This window comes from Sorex fumeus, unplaced genomic scaffold (assembly GCF_029834395.1).
Source record: "Sorex fumeus unplaced genomic scaffold, SorFum_2.1 ptg000047l, whole genome shotgun sequence".
NCBI lineage: Eukaryota > Metazoa > Chordata > Mammalia > Eulipotyphla > Soricidae > Sorex > Sorex fumeus.
In genome coordinates, this window is record NW_026606104.1 from 56,726,685 (window position 1) to 56,740,736 (window position 14,052).

Genomic DNA, 14,052 nt, shown 5'->3' on the forward strand with positions numbered 1-14,052 from the left:
GCACTTGTCCGGTTTTTAAAGACAATTGCTCAGGGATCACTGAAGATTGGTATGACCCAATCACTTGAAAATTTCATGTTTCATAAAAATTTATTCAACTATCTGAGTACTGAAGTTATTCCACCTTGGCTAGAAACAATAGTTTCTTATTAAATCTATTAATAATCTTTACAAAGAACAGTATCTTCTTTGTTGACTTTTGCTTTCAATTTTTTTTTTTTTTTTTTTTTGCTTTTTGGGTCACACCTGGCGATGCACAGGGGTTACTCCTGGCTCTGCACTCAGGAGTCACTCCTGGCGGTGCTCAGGGGACCATATGGGATGCTGGGAATTGAACCTGGGTTGGCCGCGTGCAAGGCAAACGCCCTACCCGCTGTGCTATCTCTCCAGTCCCTTGCTTTCAATTCTGTTGACTCTAATTTTTATTTCCTCTTCAGGTTAATGTGATTCTTTTTTTTCTACATATTTAAATCATTATATTCATTAATGCTATCCTCTAATAATGCCATTTTAAGGCTAATACTTTCAACTCTACCTCACAGGCTTTGAGTGTTTCAAACCAATAAAAAGTATTTTCTAATTCCTATTTTGCTTCTTTTTTGGTTCATAGTAACTTAAAATGCTACTGCTTAATTTGCAAACTTTGAAGAATATTCTTATCTTTTTTGCTATTGCTTCTACCTTAATTTCATTATGCTGAAAAAATTTACCTGCATGCTGGTCTTCTAAAATGTACTAGGACTGGGGGCTGGAGCGATAGCACAGCGGGTAGGGCGTTTGCCTTGCACGCAGCCAACATGGCCGACCCGGGTTCGATTCCCAGCATCCCATATGGTCCCCCCGAGCATCGTCAGGAGTAATTCCTGAGTGCATGAGCCAGGAGTAACCCCTGAGCATCGCCAGGTGTGACCCAAAAAGCAAACAAACAAAAAAAAATGTACTAGGACTTTCTCTCTGGTCTAGCAAAAATAATATAACATAATCAGCTAGGATATTGATAAAATTAGTATTGGGCAAACAGAGGTTTCATTTGGTAAAAAGAGTAACATTAGCAAACAACTAATAAAAAGCTGGTATGCTTTGATTCACAGGCTATCACTCTTTCTGAAGTTGAATATCTGGGGTGATTTCTAACTATACTAACTATGGTCTCTGAAGACCACGAACTGCAACTTTTGGTCTCCCTCCTTTGAGAGAATTGTGGCTAGTGAAAAATCCTAAGTTGTCTATATCTTAGTACACATAAACACAGGTTGAATGAGTAAGTGCACAAAGTGGATATTGCATCCAAGAAACTGAACTCACTTCTTTTATGCCTTGGGATCTTGTTTCTCCAGCCCTATCTATTAAGTGCACTGCAGCATACACTTCCTCCCATTGTTCATCGATTTGCTCGAGCTGGCCCAGTAACATCTCCACCGTGAGACTTGTTGTTACTGTGTTTGGCATATCGAACACGTCACGGGTAGCTTGCCAGGCTCTGCTGTATAGGCAAGATACTTTCGGTAGCCTGCCGGGCTCTCCGAGAGGGACGGAGAAATGGAACCTGGGCGGACCTGGTCAGCTGCGTGCAAGGCAAATGCCCTAACCGCTGTGCTACCACTCCAAACTCCAATTTTTTTTTAAAAATCTCCCTATTTCAGTGACTCATCTATACTGCTGATTTCTATACCATCCACTGAGAATTGGGGAATGTCCCAAGAAAAAACTGTGCAACTCTTAACTCACTGTTTCCACTTATTGCTGCGTTTTATTAACTCCTGGATATCCAATTCTGCAATTTATTTCGTCTTTTTTTTTTTCTGCTTTCAGTAGCAGAGAGGTTATACAGATAGGGAGATGGGTTAATCTGATACTATTGCACTGTACTTGAAAGCAAGTGTCCCAAAACTTCAGGTTCTTTGATTCTTAAGACTTGGCCATAGAGCACCAGAATAACTATTTTCTATCTATCACAATTATCTATGCTTAGGGATCAGTTATCTCCTTTAACTACCACAAAGGAAAAGTATTAGATATTCCTGAGTGAAACCCACCAAACTGGGTCCCATTAGGAACAATTTTTTAAAAAGTATTTATTTCTGGAGGATTGTTGTTTTGGGAGCTATGCCTGGCAATGTCTGGGGGACCTATGGGTTGACAGAGATTGAACTCGGCACAAGGCAAAAACCTTGCTCATTGTACGCTCTCTCTGGTCCCAAAAGTACATATTTCTGGGCAATATTCACAAGGATAAAGAAGATGAAATCATTCTCTCTCCCTCTCAGATTAGCACCTGGATTAGTTAATGTCCTGAAACAGTTGGATCACCATTCCAAACCAAATGGAATTTGACACTCTTCTGGGAAGTGGGGTAGCAAAACTTACTATCAAACTCCACTCACTGGGCCAGAGATCCCTGTGACATTAGCGAAAAACTTGACCCTCATTTAGCATACTACCTACATGTGAGAGTTCATTGACCAACCAGTGACCTCAACTTCAAGTTCAAATAATATACAGGGAAATTGTTATTTGTTTTTTAAATCTCTTAGATGGGCGATCAATAATCTTGAAACAAATTAATTCAAAAAATGCTGAATCGGAAATTCTCTCAGTAGGAATTGATGATGATAGTGTCAAGAATTTAGATCAGGGGCTGGAGCCATAGTACACTGGGTAGGGCGCTTGCCTTGCACACGGCTGACCTTACTCATTGTTTGATTCCCAGCATCCCATATGGTCCCCTCATTTCCACCAGGAATGACCCCTGAGCACAGAGCCAGGTATAAGCCCTGAACACAGCTGAGTGGGGTGCCAAAACTAATAAAAATAATAAAGAATTTAGATTAACACAGAACAATAAGCATCTTCAAATTTCTGCAGAATATATTTTTTTCAATTTGGGTAAAACCCAAAACATGGATTCAGTTTTTATGCTGTGAAGTGAGGGATAACCAAATTTCTATCACCTTAAACTCACCTACACAGAACTCTACTGCTATTTAAAGAGGCAGTAAATGTTTTACTCAATGACATTTCAAAAATGTTTAAAAAGATGCAATTACTTTGTTAGTCACAGTGTTGATTGCCAGAGTTGGAGAGGCACTTCCCGAAATAATACACTCCATTCCCAAAGAATCTGAATCTATGCTATATGGAGTTGAGGCCTAAAATACAAGAACAAAATAATTATTAGCTTATATATCCAGCAACATATATAAAGGTATTTCATCAAATTTCCAAATATCTGGTTTTATATTTTATTTCCAAAAATAATCTACCATTGAAATTCCTCCATTATATATTATTTTCTTCTGGTTTGGGGCTATACCTGGTGGTACTCAGGGGACCATAGAGTAATGAGGATTGAACCCAGGCTTCTTGCAGGTAAGGCACATGCAATCTCTCCTTCCCTCTGTACTACATTTTAATTGTCTTGGGAACCACAATAAGCAGTACTCAGGGACTACTCCAGGCTCCGCACTTAGTATTCACTCTAGGCAGCACTTCAGAACCACATGTACTGCCAGGGATAGAACCGGAACTGGCCACGCTTGGGGTTCGTGCCTAAAGCCCTGTATTATGTCTTCAAGTGCATAAACTACTTTTCAGTATAATGATCTCATATCACCAACTCCACTGGTAGGACTACTCCTTACCAACTCTTGAGTGATGGTGGAATAAGTTAGGAAAAATTATAAACTTTTCTTGCAGAAATCCTAAATATTTATATCACATTCTTTTTCCTCTTACTTGTATGTTTGCTTTCTAGGCCACACCCAGTTTTCAGGGGCTACTCCCAGTTCAATGTTTGGGGGATCTCACATGAAAAACATGCACTCCAACCCCTTGAGTTATCTCCCAAGACCCCCTCTCCCTTTCAATAACAGAACTCTACACCCATCAGCTCAGAGTCCCCAGTGAAAGACCACCTTTTCTAAGTTGTATAAACAACTAGCTGGGACCCTATCACTAAGGTTTAACCAATAATATGCATGTAAGCAAAAGCAATGTACGTCATTTTTGGGTCATTATCTTTGAAAGAAAGAGCTTGTTCTCCACCTATTTTTTCCTTTATTTTTATTAGTATTTTATATAATGAATTATTATGTTATTCATTATTATAAATATTATTTCCTTTATATTTCCAATATATTCCTATATTGCAGGTAGGGACACATATCTAGCGATGGTGATTTTGTTTACCCACAAAGCTGAGGGTAATACTTAAGGGGAAAACTAGAAGACAAGACTAGAAGAAACATGATCTCTAAAGTATATTTTTATGAAGTGTGAAACATATATCGGCATGTAAACTGTTACCTTAATTAAAAAAACAAAAACGTCTTTTCTTAAAAAAAAAAGGACTAGAAGATCACTGAAGCTGCTGATACACTGGGAAGCAGAAAAACACTAATCAGTTCAACATAATGAACTCATTCCCCCATCTTTTCAAAAAGAAACAGGGGTCAGAGAGATAAAACAGTGATTAAGGTGCTTGCCTTGTACATAGCTGACCTGGGTTCAAACCCCCGGGTACCTCATATTTTTGCCTGAGCCCAATAAGGAGTAATTACTGAGTACAGAGCAAGGAATAATCCCTGAGCACCACCAGGTATGGACCAAACAGACGGGAGGGGTGGAGAGAAGCGGAGGACACAGGCACTTGAATAATCTTGGGATCAAAACTAGTGATTTCTCTGCTCCACCTAAGTGGAGCTCTCAGCATAAGTTCAAACACACTGTTTAGAGAGCTAACATGGATACCCAGAATTTGAGTTTTGACCGTAATAGTTATCTGAGTAAGTTTTGGAATGTCTAAATCCACTGGTTTTACTAATCACATTACTCTGTTGTCAGATAATAATAGAATCAGTTTACCTACAAAAAAAAATGTATATACACACACACATATACCATACTACTAAATACATCAAAGTATGTTAAGAATGTCCTTTATTCTTTTACTAAATCCAGTAACTGGTGGCACCAATTAGATTATGAAAGATCCTTTCTGGGGTCACAACTTACCCCATCAAAATCCTACCCATTCCAGATCCACTTTCACTACCACTATGGTAGTGTGATATCCCTACAGATTAACCTCTGCTGACCATAAACATAAATGTGAAAGGGAGGCTAAGGGATTAAAGAAAAAAAAGCTGCAAATTCTGCAGAAGTAAAAACTATGGCAAGACTGGCACGTCAACTGACTGTTTTATTATAGTGAAAGAAATTCAAAAGGTAAGGTAGATGTACAGTGTGAACAGCTGAATTTGTTAGAGGATACCAAGGAAAAGAGATGGGGTAAACAGCTAGTAGCTGGAGAGAGAAGGTAATTCCACAAGGGAAGTAAAAGAAGAACTACTAATTCTGTATGTGAAACATAACTAATGCATCAGGCTGACCCCACAACGGTGCACATCCGTATTAGAATAAAGCAAAGGCTTAAAGAAGCTAACTGAGGGGCCAGAGTAATAGTACAGCAGGTAAGGCACTTGTCTTGTACATGGCTGACCTGAGTTGAGGGATTCCCAACACCCCATAAAGATCATCCAAACCCCAGCAGAAGTGATCCCTGAGGCCAGAGCCAGGAGCAAGCCCTGAGCACCACCAGGTGTGGCCATAAAACAAAACAAAAATTTTGACTGAAATAGGAACCACTCACTGCCCATGAAGGAAAGAACTTACATAAATTGAGTTTTAACATGCTCACCTATTATCTATAATAAAAAATGTCAATATTTCACAAATTTTTTTTAACAAATCCAGAGTCTCTAAAGCATTCACAATGTCCTGACACAAAAATAACAGAAGAGGTGGAGAATGGGCACTGGTGGAGGGATGGGTACTCAATCATTGTAATACTGAAACCCAAGCACAAAAAATTTTAAGTCTACAACTGTACCTCATGGTGTTTCACTAATTTAAAAAACACACACACACACAGAAAAATGTAAACTACTCTCAAGAGAAAAGCCTTTCTGTAGGTATCTACCCCAACAAGACTGAGACAATAGAATGGTAAGACAAGGCTTTTTAAAGTAGCTATTATAGCCGAGATAAGTACCAGGAGGTTCACTCCATGGCTTGGAGGCCAGCCGCACACGCTAGGGGAAAAGGCAGCTCAGATAGAGAAGGGAGCATCAAATAAAGGGTGTTGGGAGGATCCTCCCAGGATGGGAGAAGCATGCTGAAAGTAGACTCTAGACCGAACATGATTGCCACTCAATGCCTCTTTTGCAGACCACAGCACCCAAAAGGAGAGAGAGAACAAAAGGGAATGCCCTGCCACAGAGGCAGGGTAGGATGGGGGAGATGGGGGGATGGGAGGGATACTGGGATCATTGGTGGTGGAGAATGGGCACTGGTGGAGGGATGGGTATTTGATCATTGTATAACTGAACCCCAAGCACAAAAAACTGTAAGTCTATAACTGTACCTCATGGTGTTTCACTAATAAAATTAAAAAAAAAAATTTTTTTAAATTTAGAATATGATCAAGTCTTAGAAACCTTCCACCAACTCTTCCACAAGTATTATCTTCCTTGAAAGTTACTGTGTTTATGACTGAGTGCTTTGTTCTTGGATCAGTTTTACTTTATAACTGGAAAAAAACTCATTTATTGTCAAAAAATAAAGTAGCTATTATAATTATACTCAGTGATGTAAGAACAAAAAAAAATCACTGGAATAAAAGCATAAAAGAAATGGCAGTGGAGATATAAAATTTTTTAAAAATTTACAAATGGAAACTGGGGCTGGAGAGATAGTACAGTAGGTAAGGTTCTTATCTTAAACATGGCTGAGCAGAGTTCAATCCCCCGCATCCCATATGGACCCAAGCACTGCCAAGAGTGATACCTGAGCACAGAACCAGGAGTAAACCCTGAGCACCACCAGGTGTGGTCCCAAAACTAACAAACAAAATAGAGGAAACAACCTTAGAATAACATTCTTTTTCTGAATTCACATAGATTTTCACCAAGATACACACACACACACACACACACACACACACACACACACACAAACACACAAACAGAGAGACAGAGATAGAGAGCGCAAGTCTCAAATATGTAAAGATCAAAATGGTTAAAAAAAAAAAGTTGTGATAAGGATGCCCATAGGATGGCCCAGTTGCAAAGAGTCTGCCTTACACATAAGGCTGTGCACTGGGGGATCCCTAGTGCCAGAACTATGTATGAAGCACAGTCTTGGTAGACTTGGTAGAGTAGGGAAGCTTCCGACCATGGCTAACTGCGCAAGCATCATAACTAAAAAGTGTACATTTACTAATGGGGTGAAACTAAAAAGACGTGTGAGCACTGTGGATGTAGTGCAACCCCTGGCAAGCATGTGTGAGTACTACAGTGACCCCCAGCAAGCACAACAACCAAACTTGTACATGTACAACATGCACAACAAAAGGAGTGTGATCATCAGTGAACACCACAGCCATGTAGGTGACCATAACCATATGCACAAACAACACAACTAAGCATTGTGTTTGACCCCTGCTCACTGCCACTAGAGCAGCGGCAAAAGGGAAGGGAAACAAATGGTAAGATATATATAAGTTATGGTATCTTGGAAAACCAAATATTGAAAACCAACTAACACATTATAAGATTTCTGGGATCAGAAAAGACAAGAAAAAAAATTAAGACAGACCTGGTTTTTTGAAAAAACTAATTGACAACCACTTAAAATAACAAAGGAAAGAACATACATCACCAATATCATGAATCAAAGGAATAATTAGTACAGTCAATAAATATTAAAATGAGAATATTACATATCACTTTGGAGCGACAAATTCAACCACTTATATGAAAATAAAACCCCTTAAGGAATAGAATTTATAAAAACTGGTATAAAGGGAGAAAATTTGAATAGTACCAAAAACTTTCATTCACCCAAAAAAAAAAAGTCCCAGATGGTTTCATTACAAATTTTTTTCAGGGAAGACATATCAATCTACAGGAACGTATTCAGAAAAGAAAGGAACAACTGATCAACTGGATTATAAAGTCAGTACATATAGCCCTCGGGTCGGCCATGTTGGCCGCTTGTAAGGCGAACGCCCTACCGCTGATAGCACAGCGGGTAAGGCGTTTGCCTTGCATGCAGCCAACATGGCCGACCTGAGTTCGATTCCTCTGCCCCTCTCGGAGAGCCCGGCAAGCTACCGAGAGTATTCGATATGCCAGACACAGTAACAACAAAGTCTCCAATGGAGACGTTACTGGGCCCGCTCGAGCAAATCGATGACCAACGGGAGAGCCTTTACTTTACTTTACTTTACTTTACATATAGCCCTAATACTAAAACTCAACAAACATTGCAAAGAAAAATTAAAAATCCATAACCTTATGAATGGATAAAGTTCCTTAACAAAATATTAGGCAAAATGAATCTAATAATATACTTTTTTTTTAAAGTTGATATGCTATAACTGGGACTAGAAAGATAGTACGGAGGTTAAGACACCTGCTTCCCAGAGGAGGCTGGCCCCAGTCTGGTCTCCAGCATCACTTATGGTCCTTGAGCTCTCAGTGCTCCCTGAGCACAGAACCAGCAGTAGGCTCCATAGAGTCAACTATCAGGTTTGGCCCAAAATCCAAACATTTTTTATAATGACTTACAGATTTTATTTAAGGACTACAAGATTTAACATTCAAAAGGCACTCAATGTTTGGGGCCGGAGAAGTGGTACTCCTTTGGGTAAGGAGGCACTTGCATCGTAGGAGGCTGACCTGGATTCAATCCCTACATCCCATTTGGTCCCCCGGAGCACTGCCAGGAATGATTCCTGAGCGCAGGGTGTGGCCCAAGAATCAGAAAACAAAAACAAAATGCAATTAATGTAAATCAGCATGCTAACAGAATAAAGAGAAGTAATATAAGCACTTTATGGATGCAAGAAATGATTTTAATGAAATTATGCACCCACAAAGTGCACAACTTTCTCAATCTGAGAAGGCCCCTACAAAACCCTATCTGCATGGTCCTACTGAGCAATAAAAATCGAATACAAGGGGAAAAAAAAAATCGAATACAACCCTCCTTCCAAGAATGGAAATACGGCAATATTTCTCACCTACCCAGCAAGCTACAGAGAGTATTGCGCCCGCAAGGCAAAGCCTGGCAAGCTACTCGGGAGTATGATATGCCAAAAACAGTAACAACAAGTCTCACAATTCGTTGTGAGATGTTACTGGTGCCCTCTGGAGCAAATGGATGAACAACGGGAGGACAGTGCTACAGTGTTACAATACTTCCAGTTCCATCCAACAATCAAACTAGAGATTCTACTCACTGCTTAAGGGCAGAAGGCAATGGAATGAGGACAGGGATGGGGAAACTTGCCTCAATTTGAAGATGATGTAATTGTTTTTACAGAAAACCCATGACTTTAAGACAGCTAGTGAAGGAAATACTATAAACATTACAGGATACAAGTAAAACGTTCATTACTTAGCAGAAATTGGAAAGGTAAATTTTAAAATGTATAGCTCAGGGACCAGAAATATAAATCAAATGACAAAGCACATGCCTAGAATGTTCCAGGTCCTGAATCTGATCCCTAGTATCATGAGTACTGCCAAGTATGGCCCTAGAGACTTCCGAGCAATACTAATAAGCCCAAGTACTACCCACTAGGCCAAGTATCAAATTACAAAATTACATGGCCAGAACGGGTGATGCTAGAGAGGTAGTACAAGGTGTAAGGCCCTGGCTTTGCACGTGGTCAGCCCAAGTTTGAACCATGGCACCCCATATGGTCCCCCAACCCTACCAAGAGTGATCCCTGAGCACACAGCCAAAAGTCCCACACACTAACAGGTGCAGCCTCCAAACACCCCCACCCCCAATTCTTTTTTTTTTTAATAAATATCAGGACCATACTACAGAGTCAAGCATCAATAGGCATGTCAACATCCCTCTTCTATTTCTTGAAAATTCACCTAGAATAATAGAACCACTTGCCAGACTATCCAGCCAATTTTTCTTTTAAAAAAATACAAACAAAACCCTTCCCTAAGCAGTTTTTGGTGGATAAGGCACTTCTCCCTAATAAACAACATATCTTTTGGTTGTAGTGAACTAGACAAGGCCAAACTTAAAAATAAAAAATTTGGCCCACCTCCCACAGCCTATCCACCGTGTCACCCACTGGCTCTGCTCTTCAGATTCATGAACTAAGTCTCCATCCAATGAGAGGCAAGACAAGCAACTGAAATTCATGGTCACACCAGCCTCCAGGCTGAAAACTCTGGTGTGCTCTTGGAAGGGGGGCAGGCCGAGTCCCTGCCCTGCTGAAGCCCTGGCAGCCACACCCAGACTCCATTCCTGCTGTCATAACAAGGGTGCAACTTCATACTAAGAATCTCTGCAGGCCCAGCTGTACAGATCGTTTCTGGACCGGGGCCACATATATGGCTGTGCACCACCTCCAAATTCCACAATACTGAAATTCCAGCAGGAGCACACCAAATTAGATGAGAAAGTAAGAAATAAGTTAACTTCACAAATAAAAACAATAACAGAAGGCTCAACTAGCGAAGAACAACTTAGTAAATCCTCATAGACTTAACCCCATGGTAAGATACAATTTCACCGATTTTCTTTTACTGAAGAATTTTTGTTAATTTATTTAGCTATCTGATTGTACCAAACAGTATAAAACAAATTACTGTGTGTCTGCCAAGGGTGCAGTCTTGGGGGGGGGGGGGGGGAAGGAGGGTGATTGGAAAAATGGGAAATAGTGGATGGAAAGTCTCACAGGTGGTGGGATTAGTGTTGAACATCAAAAGCTGGTAACAACTGTACGATGAATAACTTTGTAAACCATGGTGCTAAAATAAAGTGTTAAAAAAATAAAAATTTAAGGTGTAAGAAAATATAAATAATGAAAATAAGTATTTAAATTATTGTCCTACATACTAACCAGTATTTATCTTAAAATTTGGGGTATCAGTCTTCCACAACTAAGCTCCCCTCACTATTTCACTTTGCCAGTGACTCTAACTTGTTTCATTTTTGTTCCTCTAACTCCAATGAAACAATATTTCATCAACGGTTCTTGATTCCTAAATTATGCCTCCCAACTATATGGTCCCACAGTTCTTTTACAGTCACCACAAATTTATCTTCCAAATGCTAGTCTGAGAACAAATAGGAAACTTTTAATTATATGAGTAATATTATGACTATACTGTCATGCTACTTTATCATTTATCTTCCCCATTTAAGTATGGCATGATTAATGCAAATTAACTTGAAAGAGGAAAAACTTACAACAAAATGAGCAAGTACGTCCTCTTCCGAAGCCCTGATGCGCCCTACCCCTATACCTTACTTCTGATTAAGATCTCACATCTCCCTATCCCATTCTCTCATCTCTCCACTGGCACAGAAATTTTGGAGCAGTGGGGCAGAAGGAATTTGGGCCATACCTAGATGTGCCTGGGGGCCTCTCCTGGCTCTGTGCTCGGGGGTCTCTTCCAGTAATGTTCAGGAGACCATGTGGTCCCAAGGATCAAGCAGGAGCCAGTCAAAAGCAAGCAAGAACTTAACTTACTTACTTAACTCATGGCCCCACAGAATATAAGCGCCTTAAGAATAGAGAACATCTATACCTCTATTGCAAACCACAACACCCAAAGGGAGAGAGAGAACGAAAGAGAATTCCCTGCCGCAGAGGCGGAGTGTGTGTGTGTGTGTGTGTGTGTGTGTGTGTGTGTGTGTGTGTGTGTGTGTGTGGTGGGCGGGGGGGGGGGAGGATGCTGGGATGGGCACTGGTGGTGGGCACTAGTGTAGGGATGGGTACTTGAGCATTATAAGACTGAAACACAAGCACGAAAACATGTAAATCTGAAACTGTACCTCACAATGATTCACTAATAAAATTTTTTTTAAAAAAAGAATAGAGTACATATATTATGTTCACTGTTATTTCACTAGCACCTAGAACAGTGTCTACTCGTGCCTAACTTTCAGTAGTCAATCAAACTATGCTAATTGGGCTTGGGAGGGAGAGAGAAAGGGAAGGAGGGAGGAAAAGAGGAAGGAAGGAAGCTAGCTATGCTTATGACTATATTCCCTAATGTATCCTGCCTATCTTCACCTTAAAGCCATGTCATATAATCTATGAAGCCTTCCAAGACAGTCACAGTAATTTCTCCTTCTTGAGCACATAAAAGTGTGTGTGTGTTGTGTGTGTGTGTGTGGTGAGGGAGTGCACATCTAAAAGGTAAAGGTAAAGGTAAAGGCCCTCCCATTGATCGTCGATTTGCTCGAGCGGGCCCAGTAACGTCTCCATTGGAGACTTTGTTGTTACTGTGTTCGATATGCACATCTAAAAAAAAATTACAAATCTGTTTTAAGATAAATTTACTTTGATTTATTATCAGGAAAAGTTTGATTTATACACCTGTAAATTTTTTTCTGGGCGGGGGGGGGAGGAGGTTGTTTGTTTTTGAAGTGCCAGCATCAAACTCAGAGCCCCACACATACAAGGCAGGAGTTCTACTAATGAGTTACATAACCAGACAGGATTTATACTTATTTAATATACCTATACACCAGGATCATATAAAAGGGGTCCAGTAACATAATACTATTTTGAGTCACTTTAGTTATTCTTGCTTATCCTAATTTACTACAAACTATTCATAATCATACCAGTGTAAGCAAATACGAATGTATTAAAGTTCTATGTGGGAGATTCTCTTTTAAAATCAGGAACCATTAGCTCACAAAACTGTCACTGTCCTCCTGTTGTTCATCGATTTGCTCAAGAGGGCCCAGTAACATTGTGAGACTTGTTACTGTGTTTGGCATATCGAATACTTCACGGGTAGCTTGCCAGGCTTTGCCTTGCAGGCGAGCTACTCTCCGTAGCTTGCTGGGCTCTCCGAGAGGGGCGGAGGAATTGAACTTGGGCCGGCCATGTTGGCTGCATGCAAGGCAAATGCCCTACCCATGTGCTATCACTCCAGCCCAGCTCACAAGATTAGTATACAAAAAAGGAATCTGATTCAGTGTTGTAGACTTTGACAAGGCAGAGACAGCACAGAGCATACCTGGATTCATAATCCTGCCCTGAAACCCACTGTCCTTGATATCCCTGGAACATTTAATGCTCATGTCTCTATTTTATCACTGAAGAGTTGCTATAAAGATTGTCAGCTAATATGCATAAAATTTGGGATTAACTACACAGAAATCCCTCTAGCCTCAAATGAAGTACCTCTTTCAGAGCTCTTTCTCTTCTAGTTTGTTATTTGTATACAGGAATACAACAGATTTTTGTGTCTTGATTTTGCTATACTGGCTTAATGTTTCTCAAAAAAAGTCTTTATTGGGTTCTATAGAGTTCTCTACATATATTATCCTACCATCTGCAAATAGAGACAATCTGACTTCTTTCCGACTGGATTCCTTTGATTTCTTTTTCTTGCCTAAAACCAGCTGCTAGGACTTCCCGTACAATTTTGATAAATAATGGGGAAAGTGAATGTCCTTGCCTTGTGCCCTGATCTCAGAGGAAAAGCTTCGTTTTTCCCCACTGAGTGTAATACTAGCTGTGCAATTTTTGTACATGCTTGTTAAAATCTTGAGGGCATTTCCTTCTATTCGTATCTTGTTGAGGGTTTATTTTTTAACATGAAACAGGTGATGTATCAACTGATAGAACTTTAAGATTTTATCTTTAATTGACAGGGTGTACTGATTGATTTGCAGATGTTTGAACCACCTTTGCACCCCTACGGCTTGAATCTCACTTAATTGTGGGGTATACTATTGGATTCAGTTTGCTAAAATTTTGTTGAGTATTGTGACATCGATGTTCATCAGTGTAATTGGTCTGATATTCTCCTTTTTAGTAATATCGCTATCTGCTTTAGGTAACAAGTTAAATGTGAGCTTCATAAAAGCTGTTTGAAAAAATTCCTGTATCTTTAGTATTTTGAAAGAGCTTGGGAATTACAGGTAGTAAGTCTTTGAAGATTTGATAGAAGTCACCAGTAAATCTTTCTAGATCAGGTCTTTCATTTCTGG

At 39.9% G+C, this 14,052-nt stretch overlaps 1 protein-coding gene and 1 non-coding gene across 5 annotated transcripts in view; both read right to left on the bottom strand.

Annotated features, from left to right (window-relative positions):
• Positions 1-14,052, bottom strand: part of FOXJ3 (forkhead box J3) — a 133,316-nt gene that overhangs the window by 32,662 nt on the left and 86,602 nt on the right. For 2 of the 4 annotated variants that reach the window (XM_056123079.1, XM_056123078.1), the window contains exon 6: positions 3,048-3,149. The exons of the other annotated variants lie outside the window; for them this stretch is intronic. In XM_056123079.1, the coding sequence (XP_055979054.1) occupies positions 3,048-3,149 (102 nt within the window). The remainder of the gene's footprint in view (positions 1-3,047; positions 3,150-14,052) is intronic. 4 annotated transcript variants of the gene reach the window in all.
• On the bottom strand, positions 2,350-2,503 carry LOC130032206 (small nucleolar RNA SNORA62/SNORA6 family). Its single transcript, XR_008793761.1, has one exon. It is a non-coding gene; the product is annotated as a small nucleolar RNA SNORA62/SNORA6 family (small nucleolar RNA).